The 23,299-nt window shown below is 43.4% G+C and overlaps 1 protein-coding gene across 1 annotated transcript in view; it reads left to right on the forward strand.

Annotated features, from left to right (window-relative positions):
* Positions 1 to 23,299, forward strand: part of GABBR2 (gamma-aminobutyric acid type B receptor subunit 2) — a 360,010-nt gene that overhangs the window by 213,654 nt on the left and 123,057 nt on the right. Inside the window, exon 7 of the mRNA XM_061201103.1 lies at positions 4,239 to 4,475. Coding sequence (XP_061057086.1) covers positions 4,239 to 4,475 — 237 coding nt within the window. The remainder of the gene's footprint in view (positions 1 to 4,238; positions 4,476 to 23,299) is intronic.

Here is a 23,299-nt window from a genome sequence, read left to right on the forward strand (position 1 = left end):
AACTTGACCTCAGAGAATGAGTAATCAATCAGTTTTCAGTGTCTGCTTTACAGTGGAAGAAATTCTTCTGCCCTGAATAATTGGAGACCTGCTTTAAGAACAACTATTACTTTTTCTCCGACAATTGTTAGAGTGTTTCTTCCTGCTGTCATTGTTTTGCCTGAGGGAGATCAGTGCCAGCTTCACCTGGGAACAGTGATGAATGGTCTGGGATATAGTGTGGTAGCAATGACTTCAACACGGTGCTTGCAAAGACAGTGAGAATGAGGTCACCTTTCAGAGCTAAGCTACACTGGTGTCCCACTCCAAGGACTCTACCCACAGAAGTGAGGTAAACAGCCACATTGCCAGGGTCCTCCACCCCCCTTTCCCCTGGATGAAGAACAGTTTTATGAGATAGAAAAGATAGGGATTTACAAGTGGTACATATTTAAAAATATATAGGGGCTTGTGTTGGCCCCAATGTCAAATTGAATAAACAGTCTGATCTTGATCCCCTCTACTGTCTACACACAAAAAAATCACCAATAAACTATATCAAAGTTAAAAAACCACAGTCACTTACCTCCTGATGAGACCATACTGTGTCTGTTCCCCTCAGGTCTGACTCCTCCCTCCAACTTTAAGAGGGTCACAGAAACCTTTAAGGATGCCCCAGTGGCATGTCCTGGATAGGGAAGAAGTCTGGAAATGTCAACTGAATGTAATCATCAGGTTGAACAAACAGGACTCAAAGAGACACCACCAGCCCTTGGATGCCTTTGCCTGCATCAGAGAAAGACTCACAGCAGCAAAATATGGGAGAGAAGAGGTCAAAGGGGCCTCATTCCTTTTATGCTTAAACAATTAATTAGATAAATAGACATTCAAGTAAATTTTTAATACTTTAAAAATAGCCAATAGCTGAATTAATAGCCTGAAATAGACCTAAATTGCCTTTTAAAATAAAGAAAAATATAGCCAAAGAGTGAAAGATGGAAAAATAACAAGGATGCATTGAAACAAAGCATCCTTAAAAGTTGTGACTCTCACCATAACAAGAAGAGAAAACGCACCTTGGAAGTGAAAGTTGCCCATCAATATGTGAAAGGAGCTCACTCTTCATCATTAATCAGAGAAATGCAAATTAAAATGAGATGTACTTTTTTTTCTTAACCTAAGAAACTGACAATGATTTTAAAAATTGAAATACCTATTGTGGTCTAGGATGCAAGGAAATGGGTACTTTCATACAGAGTGGAATTTTAGCTTTTCATATTTGGGGAGGATAATTTGGCCCTTTATATGTGTGAATAGCGTTTAAGGTTTTTGTACCTTTTGCCTCAGCAATTACACATCTGGGAATTTCTTCTGAAAAAATAATTACCAGTATGTGTTCAGAAAATTTAGATACAAGGATGCTTTTTTGCAGTTCTGTAATTTGGAACAATTAGAAAAAGCCTAAATGTCCAATAACTGGAAATTAGCTAAGGAAGTAAAGGTAGGACATCCATGCACTGGAGGGCTGTTAACCCCTAGCAGCACAGGCATAGTCTTGGGCCTTCAGGGTGTCCTGGGTGAGCAGCTGTGCCAGGTGGCCAGGTGAACAACCACCTGTACTATTAATAGTAGTGTCTGGCATTCGTGGAGCACCTACCATGTCCTGGACACAGGACTGACGCTCTGCACACTTCATCTCATGGAACCCTCACGGCCACCCAGCAAGGGAGGATGCAGAGACCTGGAGGAGATAAGATCCCGCCCCAGGTCACAATTAGTAAACCACAGAGCTGGGGCTAGAGGACAGGTCGGCCTGCTTCCAAATCCCGTGTTCTTACCGCTGTGTCAGGCTCCTGCCTCGAGAGCTAAGAGGAAGCTTCTAGGTCACCTAGTCCAACCTCCTTGCTTTTCAGATGGAGTAACTGATTCTTAGAAAGGGTCTCTGCAGGTATTGTTTTGGGTTCTGTGATCAAAACAGATAACATCCCTGACCCCATGGAGCTTAATTCTGTGGGTAGGTAAATTGCAGGAAGTGAAAAGTGCAATAAAGAAGATAAAACTGGTGGATAGAGAATGCCTGGAAGGGAGGAGGTTTTGGAAAGGGTTGGTCAGGGAAGCCATCCCTGAGAAATGACACATGTTGACATTTGTGTGCCGAGAATATCACGTGAGAGCTGGGGAAGAAGCTTTCTGGCAGAGGAAGCATCTAGTGCAAGAGCCCCAAGCTGCAAACAGACTTGGTGTGATCCAAGGATGCAAAAGGTTTAGGGAAGAGAGAGTTTCATAATGGACTGTTTCATGCTCCCTGATGAGTGAGACGGCGAAGGATGACGGGTGGAGGGGTGCAGTTTCTTGTGAGGAGGGGCTCAAGAAGCTGGGCTGAGCTAAAGACGGTGCTGTCTCCTTGAAGAACCCTTGGAATTGAGGAGCTTCTGCCGGGTATTTTGAGTGATGAACAGAATAGTGATGGCTGGATGTGATGCATTTCCGAAGGAAATTATAAATGGATAAAACCTGAGCCATCCAATAGAAGCCAAATGATTAAAAAAAAAAAAAAAGGGCAGTGGATTTGTTGCTGGGACACCAATCACATTTGGTCAGGCAGATTCCTGATTTGGTCGCCTGCAGGTTTCACGTTTGGAGGGGCTTGGCTGTACCCAGGCTCTGCTAAACCTTGAGCCAAGGGCAAGGGACTTGAGCTCCAGCCACGGAACAACCCAGCCTTCGACGGCTCAACTTCACCACCCTTCTTGGGCACTAGACCTGGCCCCAAACAACCTGGGGTGGAAGGCAGGTAGGACCTCAAAAGTCAAACATGAGAGAAGCAGCAAAGCTGGAATGGGACCAGTCTAGCCACACACACACACACACACACACACACACACACACACACTGTGTGACCTTGGCCAAATCTCTAGACCTCTCTGTGTCTCCAGCTGCAGGTTGAGGGGGGGTGTGTGACCATCTCTAAGGGCCTTTTCTGGTATAAACTGACAATGAGTTGATGGTTTCTATGTGTGATTTGTCCCCAAGGAGGGTTTTTCCAAAGACTAAGCTGTGGGCTCTGATGACATTTCTGGCAGGGAAGTTTAGAAGTGATTTGAGAAAAAGCCCACAGAAGGGCTGAGGGTAATGGGTTCCCCTGGAGCGGCATTCATTTGGATCTGTAAGCCTCAGGGACTAGAGTAAAAAGGCAGTTTCATTACTTTGTGGCCTCAATCAGAATGTTAATATTACCAGTGAAATTCTTTTATGAAATTCAGCTCAATGGGAGAAAAAAATTCTTTTTTTTAAATGCTGAGTTATTCACAGACCCTACTATATTATGGAAGATGAAAGGGAAGGGTACAATGTAGAGGTCAGAACAGACCTTACACCTGGGCAACTAGGACCTGCCCTGGGCCCCATGCTCTAAGAGGACCTCACTCAGGCCCCATGGGGTTCAGAATTCACAAGGCCATGGGGCCCTGCCCACCTGGAGCCCGTACCGCCTCCCCCCTCCTAAGGCCATGCCCTGAATTCCGTGTCCAAATGCCTGGAGCCACATCTAGGGCCCAAAGAGCCTCTTTAGGGAGGACTGAGCTTCTGGGGTGGTCAAGGGGCTACTGATGCTGGAAAGGGGAGGAAGTGTGGACTGAGCTTGGCTGTGCTGTGGGGTGGAGCCAGGTGGGAAGAGAAGAGGGTGGGTGGACCACAGAGCAAGGTCAGCCGCCCTGTGCTGCTGTGTCCAGACTGAAGCTCTGAGGGGCCCCAGACTTCTGAATTCAAACTTGGCCTTCCAGATCCTAAGGAAGGTATATTTACCTTCCTTTAACCCGTTATGCTGGAAAGATAGAAAATATTTTACTGAACAATTGGTTTGCTTGCATGTAACTTAATATTTAGACATATGGTATGTGGGCCTTCACTGATGCTCTAGCTCCAGGCCTGCAAATGTCAGGGGGAGGCCTGGTTAGAGTGCATTTTTCCTTCAGCCTAGTCTTGGCAGACAGCCAGGGTTCAGATGCCAGCCCTGCCACTCACTTGGGCCTAGGCAAGTTGACTTTCCTGAGTCAATTTTCTCATCTGTAAGTAAATGGAGATAAGAATAGTACCACCGTACAGGGTTGTTGTGGGGATTAGATGAGATAATGCACATTTAAGAGCCTAGCACCGTGCCTGGCTCACAGTAAGCTTTGGGGAGTGTCAGCTTTCAGCACCATGTGCCTGATGTCCCTGCTGGCTATAACCTGGTGTCCCCTGGTCTCCTTGTTTTCCAGACGCCACAGCAGTATGAGAGAGAGTACAACAACAAGCGGTCAGGCGTGGGGCCCAGCAAGTTCCATGGGTATGCCTACGATGGCATCTGGGTCATCGCCAAGACGCTGCAGAGGGCCATGGAGACGCTGCACGCCAGCAGCCGGCACCAGCGGATCCAGGACTTCAACTACACGGACCACACACTGGGCAGGATCATCCTCAACGCCATGAACGAGACCAACTTCTTCGGGGTCACGGTCAGTCCCAGGCCCCCGGGCTCTGCTTTCCTTAGTGCCACTTAGAGACATACAAGGCAAGAGGGGCTGTGTCACAGGCCCTCTGATATACAGTCCATTTCCTCAATTGTTGAAATAACTTCCTGTGGGCTTTATGATTGCAGGGCTGCTGAAACAGGCACATGCGGTAACACTCTCTGACATGTTGAGAAACTGCTTCTGTATAACTCATGGATTAGAAAGGCCATAGTGAGTTGACCGCACACAGAGCAGGTGGAATCAACCAGGTGGAGGGGTGGGGTGGGCCAGCAGAAGCTCTAGACCCAAAGTCAGGTTCAAATCCTGAGCCTTCACTTTCAAGTTTCCATCTTCAGACCACGGAGTTTTCATCCCCAAAATGGGAATAATACCTACCTGGCAAAGTAGTCATAAAGATTAGCTGTTACAAATTAAAAACTGCTAGTGTTTGTTGAGCAAGCTACTTGCTCTGAGCTTCAAGATTCTCAGCTGGGAAATGGGGATAATAATATCTATCTTGCGCGGAAATCAGGAAAATTAGCAGTGATAAGAATCACTCTTATTTCTTGAATGCTTATTATGTGCTAGATATGTGCTAAGCCCCCTCCATGTCCCTCTCCACAGCCCCTGAGACCCCTCCCTCAAAAAAGGCCCCACAGAGCACCAAATACCCCAGAAGTCCTTTTTGTCCATGGTGCAAATTCACAGACTGAGCCTTAGAGCGGGCTGAGATTTGCCAGGGGTCCCACTAGCAGCATTGTGGCAAAGCTGTCTCAAAACGTGGGTACACTTTATGTAGATGAGCTCGATGATGCATGCCTAATGCTAGGCCCGTGTAAGCACTCAGTAAATGCTAGTGGTGGTTGTAGTTAATAATGGTCTCACTGCATCCGTATGCCATCTGTAGGAAGTAGGTGCTATTATCATCCCATAAATGTGAGGAGCCTGAAGCTCAGAGCATTTAAGTACCACAGCTAATCAGAGGTAGAGCTGGGATTTGAACCTGGGTCTAGCTCTTAATTGCTGCATCACACTACCTTCTGGTAATGGCAATAAATGGTAGTTATTCACGTCTCATGATGATGTATTTGTCACTGACTCTGCTCCCAGAAAATAAGGAAAATTTGCTTAAAGAATAGGTTGAAATGGACTCTGAAGTGCTGTCCTTTGTTCTAATTTGAAGAGTCATTTAGAGAATCAGTCTCTCTTGGGAGTAAATAAAATGAGCTGATTTCTGTATTTCTTACATGTTCGTGTTCTTTTGTGCGTACGCTCAGGCTTGCTTTGTTGGTCTGAGAGGCCAGGGCTTGTGCAGGTGCTGAGTGTAGACTGTGGTGTGGACACCAAGGTAGTAAAATGGGCTCCTTGTCCTGGAGCCTGTGGCCCAGATACAGGGTTGAGACCTGGACTCAAATGACAGGAAGAGGTTAAAAGTGCTCAGCACCATAGGAGAGACTGTGTGAGCCCAGAGAGATTTCTGTGACCTTTGATAAAATAGTCATGGAAGGCTTTTTGGAAGTGGCAGCATTTGAGCTGTGCCTTAGACATGCAGAGCGGGGCTGGCGGCCCGGCCAGATGGAGCATGGTGAGCACGGGAAAGATGCATGCGTGCAGCAGGGACAGTTACTTTGTCGGGAATATTGGACGGGAGGATGATGAGGCTGGGAAGGTAAGTTGGGGCCCAGGTCTGCAGGGAAGAGCTAAGGAGGCTGGCTTTTATCTTAAAGGCCAGTGAGATTCTCCAAGTGCGTCTCGACCAGCAGTACCAGCATCTCCTGGGAGCTGGTTAGAAATGCAAATTCCTGAGCCTAACCCCAGACTCACTGGATCAGAATCTCCAGGGTTGGGGCCCAGCCCTCTGTGGTTTAACAGACCCTCCAGGTGATTCTAATGCACACTAGAGTTTGAGAACCACTGCTCTGGGTGTTGGGGAGCGTTGGGGATCATTGAGGTTTGCTGTAAGAAGGAGATTTCCACATTCCTGAATATTGCCACTCTTGACCTGAGACCTGGGCATCTGCTCCACAGTTTAGAAGTAAAGGCTCTAATTAGTCATTGGCAAAAGACATGTCTAGACTAGACTCAGACTGGAAGCTTTAACAACTTTCCTTAGCCCAGTGGTTTCAAAAATTCTTTTTTTATCCTCAGAACCTTTTGTTATAAAATTTTACCTAGTGCCTGGTGTATAAGATAAATTAAAGAGGAGATTCTCAGGTGAATGGAAGAAGAGCCCAAAGCCCTGCCTGATCAGCCCCCTCCATGTCCCGCCCCACAGCCCCTGAGACCCCTCCCTCAGAAAGGCTCCACAGAGCACCAAGTACCTCGGAAGTCCTTTCTGTCCATGGTACAAATTCACAGACTGAGCCTTAGAGAGGGGTGGGATTCGCCAGGGGTCCCACCGGTAGCATTGTGGTGAAGCTGTCTCAAAATGTGGGTACACTTTTTCAGGTCATCGTCACACTTTGTTTCTTATTTAATAGAATGAATTCATAGTATCCCAAGTTGAAATGGCCGGATAGAGAGCTACAGAATCTAGGAAGCCTCTCATAATCCTAGAACTCGGCATATTGTCTAGATGCCTGATGTACCTTAGGTGGAAATCATTTATAACTACTCCTAAGTGCTGTCAAATAATACATAACCCCTACTTGATGAGCAATTAGATGAGGCTGCCTGAAATGCTTTAACCAGCTTGAAGATGAGTTTCTTTTTAATGGGAAATTCCTTGACACACATTTTTGCTGGCTCTGGTTTGTGACTCATAATTCAGCGAATGTCAGAACTGAAAGCGATCTTAGAGCTCCTCAGATTTAGCCCCTTTGGGTTGTGGATGAGTATCTGAGGTACAGAGGGGGAGTTTCAAAGTCACACGGAAAGAAGGTTTGATTCAGGCAGGACGGTGGTTCAGATGGGCCTGCCCTCTCCCTCCTCTTTGTACAAGTCCTCCGTTAGTTGAGAAAGAGATTGCAATAGTGAAACATTTCTTTAGTTTTTTTTCCCTTCCTCCTTATCCCCTTTGTCACATATTAATATGTGTTTGTCACTGGGCTGTAGACAGGTTTCATTAAAATTGTCTTCTGATCAGAGAAAAAAGGCCATCTTCTGACAAAATAAAAAGTGTCCCTGTGATCCAAGGAGACCATGGAAGGCCAAGTTCAGCCATAAATAAAGAGTTAGGAAAGGAACAGGAGGTAGAAATAAATTGAAGCATTTTCTATTTGCTGAAAGGTTTTCATTATACAGCACACACGGTGTCCATTTTTCCACTCTCAGGCAGACACTTTATTCTGGGTCACCCTCATTCAGCATGTTTACTATACGGAAAATCATTTAAACGCATTAAATTAATTATATCCATGACTCAATTTCAATTGATTCAGTATGCACTCTCGCCTGGGAGCTGGGCCTGTGGCTGCCGGTTGGCGTGTTGAAGAAGAGATTTCTTCCAGGCATCCCAGATCAGGAATCTGGCTTAGCTTGGGGCCCAGCTCTCTTTGTTTTCTAAGGAGCTCTCCTCCCAGCTACCCTCCTCAGAGAACACTGGAGAACGAGATCTGTGTCCCCACCTGCACACTGATGGCCTAGGGGTCCTGCCACCTCTGATTCCCTGAGTACACAGTTCTGAGTTCTGGCCCTGTCATTACCTCTCTCTGGTCTGCAAATCTCAGAATGCTTTCTCACCTGGAAACCCTTCTTCTGCCAAACATGTGACAGAAACTCAGGCTCGAATTGGCTGTTAGGTCTCAAAAGCCCAGAGCATTCTGAGAATCCCAGCTCAGCAGCGTTCATCTAGGGCAAGGATTCCTAAACTTCTATATATATGAGAATCTCCCAGGGAGCTTCGTTAAAAATTCAGATTTCCTAGCCCTGCCGCAGAACTTCTGATCCGGTGGCTTTGCGGTAGCGCCAGGACATCCCCATTATTAACAAGCAGTCCCGGTGAGTCTCAAGTAACAACCTTGAGAATTGCTTGGAGCTCTGTTGGATGTGCACGTGCATGCACGCGCGCACACACACACACACACACACACACACACTTTTTGATTTTAAACCTGTCAGAGATGTATTCGTTCCTCCATTCATTCGCTCCTTAGCAGACCCTGTGCTGGGAGCTGGGAGCATAGAGAGGAATAACATGGTCTGTCCCTCAAGGGCTCCCTGCCCAGTCGGGGAGAGACTGTAAATGAACAATTGCTGGGCACTGTTCAAGGTCAACCCAAGACCCTTGGAGGGAGGGCTTCATTCTGCTTATGGGAGTAAAGACCAAGGAGCTGTCCTCGATTTTCACAGTTCAGTAAGCAAAATTCCATGTGTGGGTAACTGCAAGGTGCCCATGCTATAGGTTCTCCCTGTGCCATGTGCTGGGGAGCAAGGGTACAGTGCCAGGCTCCCCCCTCCCCAGCACTCAGGGCCATATACTGTGGCTTAATAGACTCCTCCAAGTAGGCTTTTCTACCAAAGAGACACTAAATTCATCACAAGCTTATATCCATAACCCTTCAAAGCTGGCTTCGGAACATGTGCTGTTTCCAGGTGAAAAAAACAAAGCTTAAATTTTCCTTGAGTGATCATTTTTTAATTCCTCCCAGTTTCCAGTCTCTTTTAAAAAAGGTGATGTACCAGATCTCAAAATGGACACATCCTTTGAGTATGTCAGACCAAGATACAGTGGCTCTAACCAGCAGTATTCCCCCTTTAGTAAATGTTTCTTCTGGTTTGTCTTTTAAAACGACACCATATTTACTTTGTGGTGCATATGACAGAGGCTAAATTAATAGAATCTCATTATATCCTATTGTGAAGGTGTAATGTGTGTAATAGTTTCTCTGGGAAGTCACTGAGAGTATGCACCCCAGGTTTGGCTGGGGGCTGTGAGGCTTCCAAGAGCACCTGGCCATAGAGAAATTGAAAGGGCTCCTGGTAATATCTTTGAGTGTGAGAAGAGGGCCCATTCTTGCTAAACTATTTCCTGTGATCACCTCCTCACTCCCTATGGGTGGACCTCATATAGAAGCAATCACAGCTGCAAAGAGGGTGACCCATGAGTTCCTCCAAATAATAGACCCTATCTTCATCCTCTGCCCAGCCTCTCTCAACCAGCTGTGGGTCTGGACATCTCAATTTAACATCTGTCAGGAGAGGCCGGCAGCCTTAGGTTCAGGCAGTCACCTCTGAAAGCTGTTATCGCTAATTGATCTCACCAAGAAGGTGATGAAGACAGCAGGTGGCAATTTGCAGAGTTTATTGATCTATTTGTGTTTGTTGCTGAAGAGCGGGAATCCAGCCTTTGCCAGTGTGTCCCTTAAACTTCAAGTTTTTATGCAAGATTTTTGAAAAATTATCTCTACTAAGACTCAAATACTGCCCCCCTCCTCCCCCACCAACATTTTACCTGAAAAGAGGACATCCTAGAGTAAGCTCAGTTTGGTTGGGATTGCAGTCACTAAGTTCTTGGAAACAGGTGGTTAGAGGAAGCCAACCAGCTCCTCATCCCAGGGAGATCGTGTGTTGGCTGAAGCCCCATTTATTTCACAACCACTGTTGCCTGGCCCTACTGTGACCCTGAAGTTGTGCAGTTGATTTTTTATCAAATAGGAAGCTACACTACTCACACGCGCGTGCACACACACACACACACACGAGTGAGTTAAACATCATCTTGTTTAAGTCGGCCCATCTCTCCTGCCTCTCTGATCTTTTGGGGTCCTGGTTTTATTCTCCAATACAGAAGCTTCCCACCAGCCACCCATTCGTGCTTCATATTTGATATCATCATTTAGCCTATAGATTTTTTTTTTAGGTTGAATTTGAGTGAGACAAGAAACAGAGCGCTAGGAGCTCCATCCAGAGGTAGAGAAAACCCTACCAATTTAGGATTTGACCCCTTTGGGGGCTGGTCATTCAACCAGTCATGACTCCGTCCCCTGGACTCTCATGATTCCACCTGTTTCGATTTTATCCTTGACGCAATCACTAGAGAGCTTGTCAGAAGCTCTGCCGTGGTCTGAGTGTGATGTGCCAACTGCATGTCCTAGAAAATGGGGCTTGTCCCAGTGACCTCGTGCTAGCTCCCAACGCTACTCAGGGTTTTCTGTTCTAAGAGACCCTCTTTCATGAACCTTTCTTGGCCGTTGCCCAAGATCAACAGCAAACCCTTCCAGAACTTCCTCTGCACCCCACTTGTCTCCACCCCATCCCAGACCCAGGGAGTTCCACTGGAATTGCATTATACACAAAGTTAACATAGGAGCTGGTTTGGAAACCTAATCTCTCACCCTTTATTCCCTGGCTAAGCAGCCCACCCGCAAACTCAGATAAAATGCACATTTCCCAGGGCATGACCAGTGAAAACTGTAACAGGAAATGCAGATTTGAAAAGTCAGGCAAAAGGAGGCCACAGTCCAGTCCAGCACTTTCCCTGTGTGACCTCAGGGAAATTGTTTAGCTTTCTGTGCCTCAGGTTCCTCATCTATGCAGGGAAATATAACCTACTTCATAGTGTTGATATGAGAAATAACGACTGTGTTTAGCACCCTATAACTGCATCATCTTCATTACTATTATTATTATTATTACCACTGCTATTACAATAGTGATTTTTCAAAGCACAGTTTATGTGGGTCTTAATCAAGGAATGTTCGTAATCAAGTCCAACAATCATTCTATACCTCCTAAGTGCCAGTCTGTTTCACATACATTATCTCATTTAATTCTCTCAACAATAAACAAATCTATGAACTTGTATTAAGTTTGCAGGAACACTTTCGAGTTCTCTACCTGCTGCTGCCATTCACTCTGGGGATTTGATAGTCACCTTAAATGTGGAAGGCATCTGCTCACAGACTTCCCTCTGTTCCTCCCTTTAGTCTAGCTCCATGCCACTCAAAGTCCCATGGCCCTAAGCATTATCACTCAGCATCATACACAAAAACTAATGGCAGCAGATGCTGTTGGTGCCCAGCCAGACCTTCTGGGATCCCTTTTAGGGGTTTGGTGAGGTTTGCCCATCCCCCAACTGTGCAGGTACCCCTGCTAATATCCCACACCTTGGGCGATTGGAGCCTCCTGGCCTGGAGGTGCCTGGGACTCACACCCCACCCCCCAGCAGCCTGCAACGATGATGACTGGCTGGTGTGGTGGTATGACACCAGTGCGATTCGCCTCCAGGGCTCCCTGGACGATTAGACTGAGGCTTGCCTCGCCTGAAAACACATCGGAGCTTGGCCTCTTCCCTTTTCCTCTCTCCCTTACAGTTTTCTCCTGAGAACATGTCTTTAATCAATCGCTTGCACACGATTCCCTGTCCTAGGCTCTACTTCTAGGGGACCCAATCTAAGACACCTATGTGTCTTTATAGAAAATTTAAACATTTTCAAGAGGGAATTTTTACTGTAAACTAATTGTTATCTCTGTGTTAAGTTTAGCACCAATCCCCCCATCACCTCCCCCACACCAGGTAGAGGGTTCCAGACTCATCTCCCTTATACTCCATTGCACTCTGCTCCTACCCCTGCCTCTTGCAGTCAGCCTGTGGGAGAGCCATATTCATATCCTCCAATGAATTAGCAGCTCCCAGATTTGTAGCGACCACAGTTTTTCACCCCTCTGGTCCCCATAGTACTTCGTCTACTGCTTTACACCTGGAAGATGCTCAGTAAACACTGGTAACCTTGAGTTAACTTTGTGGGATTGAATCCGCACATGATTGAGAAATTCAGTCACACTCTCCTACTCTGCTGCCTTCCAGGATTCTATAAACTAAAAAGACTTTTTCTACCCAATAAATTATCAGAACTGACAACAGAAGTATTAACAGGGTCTATAGTTCTCGAATCTGCTGATAGCAATGCCCAGATTATTGCTGTGATAATTTAAGCTGGTGTTACTGTTTCACGCAGGTTGTGGAAATCTCCCCGACGTGTGTGTGTGTTGGGGTAGGGATGGCGGGCTTTTGCTGGGATGGGATGAGAAACCCATCCTTTACCCCCTCCCCAGTCTCTCCCATCAGCATCTCTCTAGGGCTCAAGTCCCAGAGTCTGAGGGGGAGAGGGAGTTGCTCATGGGCCCTCTGTGACTTCAGACTGTCAGGAGCATTTCCTAGAGGTAATTAATTGCTAGTAATAAACAACAACTATAATAATAATCCTCAATGTGACTGCCCTGTGCTCAGGGTACATTTGTAGTCTCTATCTCCTTCGTTCCTCAATGCAATACATTTATTAACATCATGCGAGCTCCTACTATATCCCAGGCAGCATCCTGAGCACTGTACACGTTCTTGAATGTGATGCTCAGAACAGCCAGCCAGCAGGGGATGTGTAATTTTGAGTGCCAGGAGCGCTCCTCCCAATGAGCTGCATCTGGCTCTTTAACCGATGTCACATCTTTGTCCACATGTCACTTTCGCAGTGGCCTCCCTGGCACCCTATTTAAAATTGCAGTCTCACCCCTTTCGTTCTTCTTCACAATAGTTACCCCACTTGACGTGTGCCCTATTTTACTTATGCACTCACTGTCTGTTTTGTTTTCTGCCTTATCTCTAAGACTTAGAACTGAGTGCCTGGGATATAGTAGGTGCGTAATAAATATTTGTAAATGAGTTGATGATTTAGATAATTAGCGACCATATCATTATTAAAAAAACAAACAAACAAAAACAGGCCGAGCAGATAAATGATTTACCCAGCATCCTATAGGTAGCCAGTGACAGAGTTTATTCAAAGCTGCCCAATCTGGCTGACTCAAAAGCCCATGTTCTTAACCATTTAGGTGTCAGGTCTATTAATTCAGCTAGCATTCCCAGCACCCCCTATCTGCCAGGCCTGGGCCAGGCAGGAGGAGTAAAACTGTCCAAACAACCATAGGAGATGCAGGGGAGGGAGAGCAGGAACCACTCTCCCCATGTTAATAGTGGAGGATATTATGGTCCCCTCTCTGCACTGGGTTATATGTGTGTCCATCTGCCCTTTCCCACTGGACAGTGAGCCTTTGAGCCCCTTCCCTGGGACTGGGGCCTGTAATCCTCTTTGTACCCCTGGTGCCTTATATCATACTGGCTCTTAGTCTATGAAACACATGTTTGTTGACTGAATGAATTAGGAAATTGTACCTCAGCAAGGCAAAGTAGCTATGCTTGGGTCCCACGGTGCATAGCTGGTGAGCCTTGTTCAGATCTACATCCTAGGTCTTCTGATTCTAAATGCAAGTATCTCCAAATCTTGTGCTCTTGGGTGCTGCTTGGCTGCTCTCCCCCCATTTATTTAAACACAGTTACAAATGACTGCAGATAGTGTACAGCACGGGGAAGAAACCTACTCCTTCTGCTGTTAGATAAATTTGAAAGATCAAAATAATGTGGTTTAGCAATTTGTTTGAATTGATGCCTAGCCTTCCAAAGTTTGCAAGTTTGATTTCCTCAAGTCAGGGAAAAAATAACTGTTTCCTTATGAGAAGCAGTGTGGGGGGAGTATATCACCTTACGAGAGCTTCAGCAGAAGCCCTATGTACAGATTCTGTCCGGGTCCCTGAGAGAAACAGACAAAGCGAGGGTTCAGTGACATGGTAGTTGTAGTAACATTACTGCAATGACAAATGTCATGATAATAGGAATAGCTAACAGTGTTGAGTGCTCACTATATGGTGGGTACTCTGCTAGGCATTTAATACATTTAAGATGTATTCTCATTTAGTTCTCATAATAACCCCTGTTATGAGTTGAATTGTGTCCCCCCAGAATCCATAAGTTGAACTCCTAATGCAAAGTACCTCAGAATGTGACCTTATTTGGAAATAGGGTCATTATAGATGTAATTAGTCAAGATGAGGCCATACTGGAGTAGGATAATCCAATACAACTAGTGTCCTTATAGAAAGGGGAAATTTGGAGACAGACATGCACACAGGGAGAACCCCATGCGAAGATGAAGGCAGAGGTGGAACAACGCCTCTATAAGTCAAGGAATGCTGACGATTGCCAGCAAACTACCAATAGCTGGGGAACTGATTCTCCCTCACAGCCCCCAGAAGGAACCAACCCTGCTGACATCTGGATCTTGGACCTCTAGCTCCTGGAACTGTGAGACAAGAAATTTCTTTGTAAGTCACCTGGTCTGTGGTATTTCGTTACGGCAGCCCTGCTAAACTAATATAACCCCACACAGTGGAGACTGTTATTATCATCATTTTGCAGGCAAGAAAACTGAGAGGTTCAATAGTTTACCCAACGTCACGGAGCTCGTGAGAGAAGAGCTGGGATTTGGACACAGGTGTTCTAACTTAGACCCTCACTTGTAACTGCCATCCTGCGCCTGTACAAGCTCTCCTCCATTAGGGGGCAAAAGAATCAGCCAGAGGTGAGCAGAGCTGAAATGAACCAATGAGACCATCACCCCCACCGCCCCACTTGCCAGGTGGGGAGATCGTGGCCCTCGAGGACCTGCTGAATAAGGCTGAAGCCAGGACCCTGGCCCCTCATTTCTAGGCGGGGACCCTCCTTGATGCCCAGCTGCTGCCATCTGGAGGAATGTTCTACACATCTCAGTTTGGCCAGATCATCCTGGAAGCAGTACCTTACATTTTACTCGCTTCTTCCCTGACTGGGGAGAGGGAGGGTATTTTACTACCCTTTTATTCATGTGGGTGAATATATATATACACACACATATTTCTTTTTCTGATTACTAAAGTAATACACGTTCATTATAGAGAATGTAAAAAGCACAAGACAAGCACCAAAAAGAAAATCAAGTCACCCGTAACTTCATCATTCAGACAGGCCTGTGGGGTACTGTAAGCACTTATACTTCACACTCAGATGTGCTCTTTAAAAAAAAAAATTTCCTTTCCAACCATTTGTTTTGATCCCTCACATTATAAAGCTTCTTCTGTGGCAATGGTTCTCACTCTTTTAACCCCATCTTTCCTTTTTTTAAAATTATGATCAAATATACATAACATAAAATTTACCATTTTAACCATTTGTAAGTATACAATTCAGTGACATTAAACATATTCACACTGTTGTGAAACCATCAAGACATCCATCTCCAGAATGTTTTCCTCTTCGCAAACAGAAATTCTGTCCTCATTGAACAATAACTCCCCATTAGGTGTGATCATTTTAAAGCTATTTTTTATTATGAGAATATTTATTTATTAATTATTTTCAAAAGTGTTTGTAAAGATATCATAAGTAATTTGCTAACTAATTTTATAGGGAAATTGTAGTATTTGCAAGCTATCTCTAACCAAATAGTTATTAGCCCAGCAAAAGTTTGGTTGCCTTTTCATACAGAAACCTAAGAATGTACATTTTTAAATGTTGAGAGTATAAATAGTGAGCAAACATTTTAAAGTAAGTAATATAGTTAAACACTAGTGATATTCCCACTATTGAGGAAAATCCTTAGATAAAGATATACCCAGATCCTGTATGGAAAACAAATCTGAAGAGGTCCATAATACATCCCATGCATTTCTCTCTGCATTAGGCCAGAATACCCCCTCAGTGTGTGTCAAGGTATGTTAGCCTGTGAGCTTGCTAAGCAGGAGGGAAGTTTTCTATGATCAGGGGAGGACAGCTGACATAAATTTCAGCTGACAAGTTGCACAGCTTTGAACACTGATGGATGCCAGCTCTGCCTGTGTGTGCTCAAGCAGAGGTTACTCAGACACACTTGGATGTGACCCTCTGCGCCTGCCTGGCTAATGGCCAGCCCTGAGCAAGGCGGGTGGAAGAAGCTGAAAAAATACATATTCTCATGGAATTGCAACACCACCTCACCCCCTTTCTTCTTTCTCAATGGAATTCAATCTTCCTAGAATTCTTGCTTAAACCAGTATTTGGTAATGTTAAACTAAAACAAAGCAGCCAGTTATTTTACCAGCAAAATGGGTTTATACAGGAGCAGCAAAGAATTGCAATTCAGGACATGCAACTAAGGCAAACCACTTACAAGTCCAGTTCAGCAAGGGAGAGGAAACTCTTTTATAGAGGAGAAGGGGAAGTTGGGAGGGGCTGTTACAAACAGAAATCCATTGGAGGAAACTGAGAGTTCGAAGTATAGTGGCTTTTTATTGGCTGAGTTCTGACAGTCTCTCATTGACTGAGCTGTTGCCAGGCAAGGAGAAATCTTTCCTCCTGCTGGTGGTATAAAAGTAGGGTCACTTCCTGCCAGAGATGCAAGGCATGTCTCTTCCTGTTGGGATATATATTGACAGAGTGAATATAATGAGTGAGGGATTTGTGTGTGAGAGCTCCCCCTTCTGGCCTCCCGATGACAATTTAGTGAAATTTTATTAATTTTCACAGCGAGTGGAGACCTGGAGTCTAGAGAGCAGTGTAAATTCTGGAGGGGGAACTGGGTGTGGGGGTAAGGTGGGGAAGGGACTGGGAGGGGGAGGTGCCCACTTTTGTCTTCCTAAGAGACAATAGCATGAAGTACTTAGGAGCACAGTCTCTGGAGACAGACTTCCTAGGTTCACATCTATAAAATGGGATAACACCTTAGATTGGGCTCCCTGTAAACAGACTCAGGGACAGAGTCTTACCTGCAGAAGGTTTGTGGGAGAATGAGCTTAGGAAATATACTGTAAGGAAGTGAGGGTGGCAGGATTGGGCAGAGCAAGAAGTTGATCTGAAGTTTGCAACTGAGGCCACAGCTGATCCTAGAGGAGTTCTGGAGCTGGGATGGCCCTCAGAGTTGTCCAAAGGGAGGCACGGGGCCTGAGCCTTTGGATATTCTCACCAGCCAGTCACTGGCCATGGATGGTCCCAAGAGGGGTGTATCCTTGGGCAAGGCAGCTCCCCATGGTAGAGGTTAGCTGGGACCCTCAGTATCCAATATTTCCAGGAGTTGGGGGATGGTGCTTCAGCCAGAAAGAGGGAATCTGAGCAGAGTCCCCCAGTATCCCTGACAGATAACAACAGGGTGTACCTTAAAGGGTTGTGGGGATTAAAGAGGTTTAGGCATGCAGAGTGCCTGGGACATCCTTGCTAAATTAGTGCGGGGATGATGGGGAAGGACGTATTTGGATACCAGTTGCACACAGTCCTCTAGACCCCCAAACACCTATAATTAATTTTCCAGGAGATATTGGGGTTGGTGGATCCCCATATCACTGCTTCAGTTGCATTCTTGCAGCTCTTGCCATCTTTGGTAATTCACATTCTCACATTCATAGGCACAGTAGCAAACATACTCACATGCACACACACACACACACACACACACACACACTCCTAAATGTGTGATTTATGGGTGTTCGTGTTCATTGTGTGTATAGCAATTTATCAATCTATTCCACTGGTTTTCAAACTTATTTTTCAAAAGAGATTTTACGGGCTTTACACGTAAGCCCAATATCATTGTCCCTCATTTTATATTTACATTAAAATTACATTTAATGTTACTTTTTTTTAAAAATTTGCTCCTTGGAAGACTTTGTTAACCCTCCCTTTTTATTTAAAAATCAGCAAGCAAATTTCTGCAGGAATAAAGATGAAGCAAAGGCTTAGTGGGGAACCTGGCCCAAACCATCATTTCAGCTCACCCTGGTCAGGCCTCTGAGAAGGGCCTGAGGATGGCGACCATGGTGGCAGGTTCCCTGACAGTGCCTCAGAGGCAGGAGAGGGGATGATCTTAGCTGGCACCCAGGCCTACATTCTTTTTTTTAAAAAATGAAGTATAGTTGATTTACAGTATTATATTAGTTTCAGGTGTACAATATAGTGATTCAATATTTTTAAAGGTTATACTCCATTTAAAGTTATTATAAAATAATGGCTATATTTCCCTGTATTGTACAGTATATCCTTGTTGCTTTTTTATTTTATACATAGTAGTTTCTACCTCTTAATCCCCTACCCCTATCATGCCCCTCCCCACTTCCCTCTCCCCCCTGGTAACCACTTGTTGGTTCTCTATGTCTGTGAGTCTGTTTCTGTTTGATTATATTCATTCATTTGTTTTATTTTCTAGATTCCACATATAAGTAATAACATCATTATTTGTCTTTCTCTGTCTGACTTATTTTACTAAGCATGATACCCTCTAGATGCCTCCGTGTTGTTGCAAATGGCGGAATTTCTTTTTTTTAATGGATGAGTAATAATATTCCATTGTATGTGTATGTGTGTGTATGTATATATATACACATATATATTTGTATATATGTGTATATATCACACTTTCTTTATCCATTCATCTGTTGATGCATACTTAGGTTGCTTCCATATCTTGGCTAGTGTAAGTAATGCTGCTATGAACATTGGGGTGCATGTATCTTTTTTTTTTATGTTACATCTAAGTTTTTTTTTTTTTTAACATTTATTGGGTACAATTGCTTTACAACGATGTGTTAGTTTGTGCTTTATAACAAAGTGAATCAGCTATACATATACATATATCCCCATATCTCCTCCCTCTTGCGTCTCCCTCCCACCCTCCCTATCCCACCCCTGTAGGTGGTCACAAAGCACCGAGCTGATCTCCCTGTACCATGTAGCTGCTTCCCACTAGCTTTCTATTTTACGTTTGGTAGTGTATATATGTCCATGCCACTCTCTCACTTCGTCCCAGCTTACCCTTCCCCCTCCCCATGTCCTCAAGTCCGTTCTCTACGTCTGTGTCTTTATTCCTGTCCTGCCCCTACGTTCTTCAGAACCTTTTTTTTTTTTTTTTTTTTTAGCTTCCATATATATGTGTTAGCATATGGTATTTGTTTTTCTCTTTCTGACTTACTTCACTCTGTATGACAGACTCTAGGTCCATCCACCTCACTACAAATAACTCAATTTTGTTTCTTTTTATGCTGAGTAATAGTCCATTGTATATATGTACCACATCTTCTTTACCCATTCATCTGTTGATGGACACTTAGGTTGCTTCCATGTCCTGGCTATTGTAAATAGAGCTGCAGTGAACATTGTGATACCTGACTCTTTTTGAATTATGGTTTTCTCAGGATATATGCCCAGTAGTGGGATGGCTGGGTCATATGGTAGTTCTATTTTTAGTTTTTTAAGGAACCTCCATACTGTTCTCCATAGTGGCTGTATCAATTTACATTCCCACCAACAGTGCAAGAGGGTTCCCTTTTCTCCACACCCTCTCCAGCATTTATTGTTTGTAGATTTTTTGATAATGGCCATTCTGACCAATGTGAGGTGATACCTCATTGTAGTTTTGATTGGCATTTCTCTAATGATTAGTGATGTTGAGCATCCTTTCATGTGTTTGTTGGCAATCTGTTTATCTTCTTTGGAGAAATGTCTATTTAGGTCTTCTGCCGATTTTTGGATTGGGTTGTTTGTTTTTTTGATATTGAGCTGCATGAGCTGCTTGTAAATTTTGGAGATTAATCCTTTGCCAGTTGCTTCATTTGCAAATATTTTCTCCCATTCTGAGGGTTTTCTTTTCATCTTCTTTATGGTTTCCTTTGCTATGCAAAAGCCTTTAAGTTTCTTTAGGTCCCATTTGTTTATTTTTGTTTTTATTTCCATTTCTCTAGGAGGTGGGTCAAAAAGGATCTTGCTGTGATTTATGTTGTAGAATGTTCTGCCTATGTTTTCCTCCAAGAGTTTTATAGTGTCTGGCCTTACATTTAGGTCTTTAATCCATTTTGAGTTTATTTTTGTGTATGGTGTTAGGGAGTGTTCTAATTTCATTCTTTTACTTGTAGCTGTCCAGTTTTCCCAGCACCACTTATTGAAGAGGCTGTCTTTTCTCCATTGTATATTCTTGCCTCCTTTATCAAAAATAAGGTGACCATATGTGCGTGGGTTTATCTCTGGGCTTTCTATCCTGTTCCAGTGATCTATATTTCTGTTTTTGTGCCAGTACCATACTGTCTTGATTACTGTAGCTTTGTAGTATAGTCTGAAGTCCAGGAGCCTGATTCCTCCAGCTCCGTTTTTCTTTCTCAAGATTGCTTTGGCTATTCGGGGTCTTTTGTGTTTCCATACAAATTGTGAAATTTTTTGTTCTAGTTCTGTGAAAAATGCCATTGGTAGTGTGATAAGGATTGCATTGAATCTGTAGATTGCTTTGGGTAGCAGAGTCATTTTCACAATGCTGATTCTTCCAATCCAAGAACATGGTACCTCTCTCCATCTGTTTGTATCATCTTTAATTTCTTTCATCAGTGTCTTATAGTTTTTTGCATACAGGTCTTTTGTCTCCTTAGGTAGGTTTATTCCTAGGTATTTTATTCTTTTTGTTGCAGTGCTAAATGGGAGTGTTTCCTTAATTTCTCTTTCAGATTTTTCATCATTAGTGTATAGGAATGCAAGAGATTTCTGTGCATTAATTTTATATCCTGCTACTTTACCAAATTCATTGATTAGCTCTAGTAGTTTTCTGGTAACATCTTTAGGATTCTCTATGTATAGAATCATGTCATCTGCAAACAGTGACAGCTTTACTTCTTCTTTTCCAATTTGGATTCCTTCTATTTCTTTTTCTTCTCTGATTGCTGTGGCTAAAACTTCCAAAACTATGTTGAATAATAGTGATGAGAGTGGACAACCTTGTCTTGTTCCTGATCTTAGAGGAAATGGTTTCAGTTTTTCACCATTGAGAAAGATGTTGGCTCTGGGTTTGTCATATATGGCCTTTACTATGTTGAGGTAAGTTCCCTCTATGCCTACTTTCTGGAGGGTTTTTATCATAAATGGGTGTTGAATTTTCTCGAAAGCTTTCTCTGCATCTATTGAGATGATCATATGGTTTTTCTCCTTCAATTTGTTAATATGGTTTATCACATTGATTGATTTGCATATATTTAAGAATCCTTGCATTCCTGGGATAAACCCCACTTGGTCATGGTGTATGATCATTTTAATGTGCTGTTGGATTCTGTTTGCTAGTAATTTGTTGAGGATCTTTGCATCTATGTTCATCAGTGATATTGGCCTTTAGTTTTCTTTCTTTGTGATCTTTGTCTGGTTTTGTATCAGGGTATTGGTTGCCTCGTAGAATGAGTTTGGGAGTGTTCCTCCCTCTGCTATATTTTGGAAGAGTTTGAGAAGGATAGGTGTTAGCTCTTCTCAAATGTTCAATAGAATTTGCCTGTGAAGCCATCTGGTCCTGCACTTTTGTTTGTTGGAAGATTTTTAATCACAGTCTCAATTTCATTGCTTGTGATTGGTCTGTTTATATTTTCTGTTTCTTCCTGGTTCAGTCTCGGAAGGTTGTGCTTTTCTAAGAATTTGTCCATTTCTTCCAGGTTGTCCATTTTATTGGCATATAGTTGCTTGTAGTAATCTCCCATGATCCTTTGTATTTCTGCAGTGTCAGTTGCTACTTCTCCTTTTTCATTTCTAGTTCTATAGATTTGAGTCTTCTCCCTTTTTTTCATGATGAGTCTGCCTAGTGGTTTATCAATTTTGTTTATCTTCTCAAAGAACCGGCTTTTAGTTTTACTGATCTTAGCTATTGTTTCCTTCATTTCTTTTTCATTTATTTCTGATCTAGTCTTTATGATTTCTTTCCTTCTGCTAACTTTGGGGTTTTTTTGTTCTCCTTTCTCTAATTGCTTTAGGTTTAAGGTTAGGTTGTTTATTTGAGATGTTTCTTGTTTCTTGAGGTAGGATTGTATTGCTATAAACTTCCCTGTTAGAACTGCTTTTGCTGCATCCCATAGGTTTTGGGTCGTCGTGTTTTCATTGTCATTTGTTTCTAGGTATTTTTTGATTTCCTCTTTGATTTCTTCAGTGATCTCTTGGTTATTTAGTAGCATATTGTCTAGCCTCCATGTGTTTGTATTTTTTACAGATTTTTTCCTGTAATTGATATCCAGCCTCACAGTGTTGTGGTTGGAAAAGATACTTGATACAGTTTCAATTTTCTTAAATTTACCAAGGCTTGATTTGTGACCCAAGATATGATCTGTCCTGGAGACTTTTCCATGAGCACTTGAGAAGTATATTCTGTTGTTTTGGGATGGAATGTCCTATAAATATCAATTAAGTCCATCTTGTTTAATATGTCATTTAAAGCTTGTGTTTCCTTATTTATTTTCATTTTGGTTGTTCTGTCCATTGGTGAAAGTGGGGTGTTAACGTCCCCTACTATGATTGTGTTACTGTTGATTTCCTCTTTTATGGCTGTTAGCATTTGCCTTATGTATTGAGGTGCTCCTATGTTGGGTGCATAATATTTACAATTGTTATATCTTCTTCTTGGATTGATCCCTTGATCATTATGTAGTGTCCTTCTTTGTCTCTTGTAATAGTCTTTATTTTAAAGTCTATTTTGTCTGATATGAGAATTGCTACTCTAGCATTGTTTTGATTTCCATTTGCATGGAATATGTTTTTCCATCCCCTTACTTTCAGTCTGTATGTGTCCCTAGGTCTGAAGTGGGTCTCTTGTAGACAGCATATATATGGGTCTTGTTTTTGTATCCATTCCTCCAGTCTATGTCTTTTGGTTGGAGCATTTAATCCATTTACATTTAAGGTAGTTATCGGTATGTATGCTCCTATTACCATTTTCTTAATTGTTTTGGGTTTGTTATTGTAGGTCTTTTCCTTCTCTTGTGTTTCCTGCCTAGAGAAGTTCCTTTAGCATTTGTTGTAAAGCTGGTTTGGTGGTGCTGAACTCTTTTAGCTTTTGCTTGTCTGTAAAGGTTTTAATTTCTCCATCGAATCTGAATGAGGTCCTTGCTGAGTAGAGTAATCTTGGTTGTAGGTTTTTCCCCTTCATCACTTTAAATATGTCCTGCCACTCCCTTCTGGCTTGCAGAGTTTCTGCTGAAAGGTCAGCTGTTAACCTTATGGGGATTCCCTTGTATGTTATTTGTTGTTTTTCCCTTGCTGCTTTTAA

The sequence above is a fragment of the Eubalaena glacialis genome, chromosome 9, assembly GCF_028564815.1.
Source record: "Eubalaena glacialis isolate mEubGla1 chromosome 9, mEubGla1.1.hap2.+ XY, whole genome shotgun sequence".
Classification (NCBI taxonomy): Eukaryota; Metazoa; Chordata; class Mammalia; order Artiodactyla; family Balaenidae; genus Eubalaena; species Eubalaena glacialis.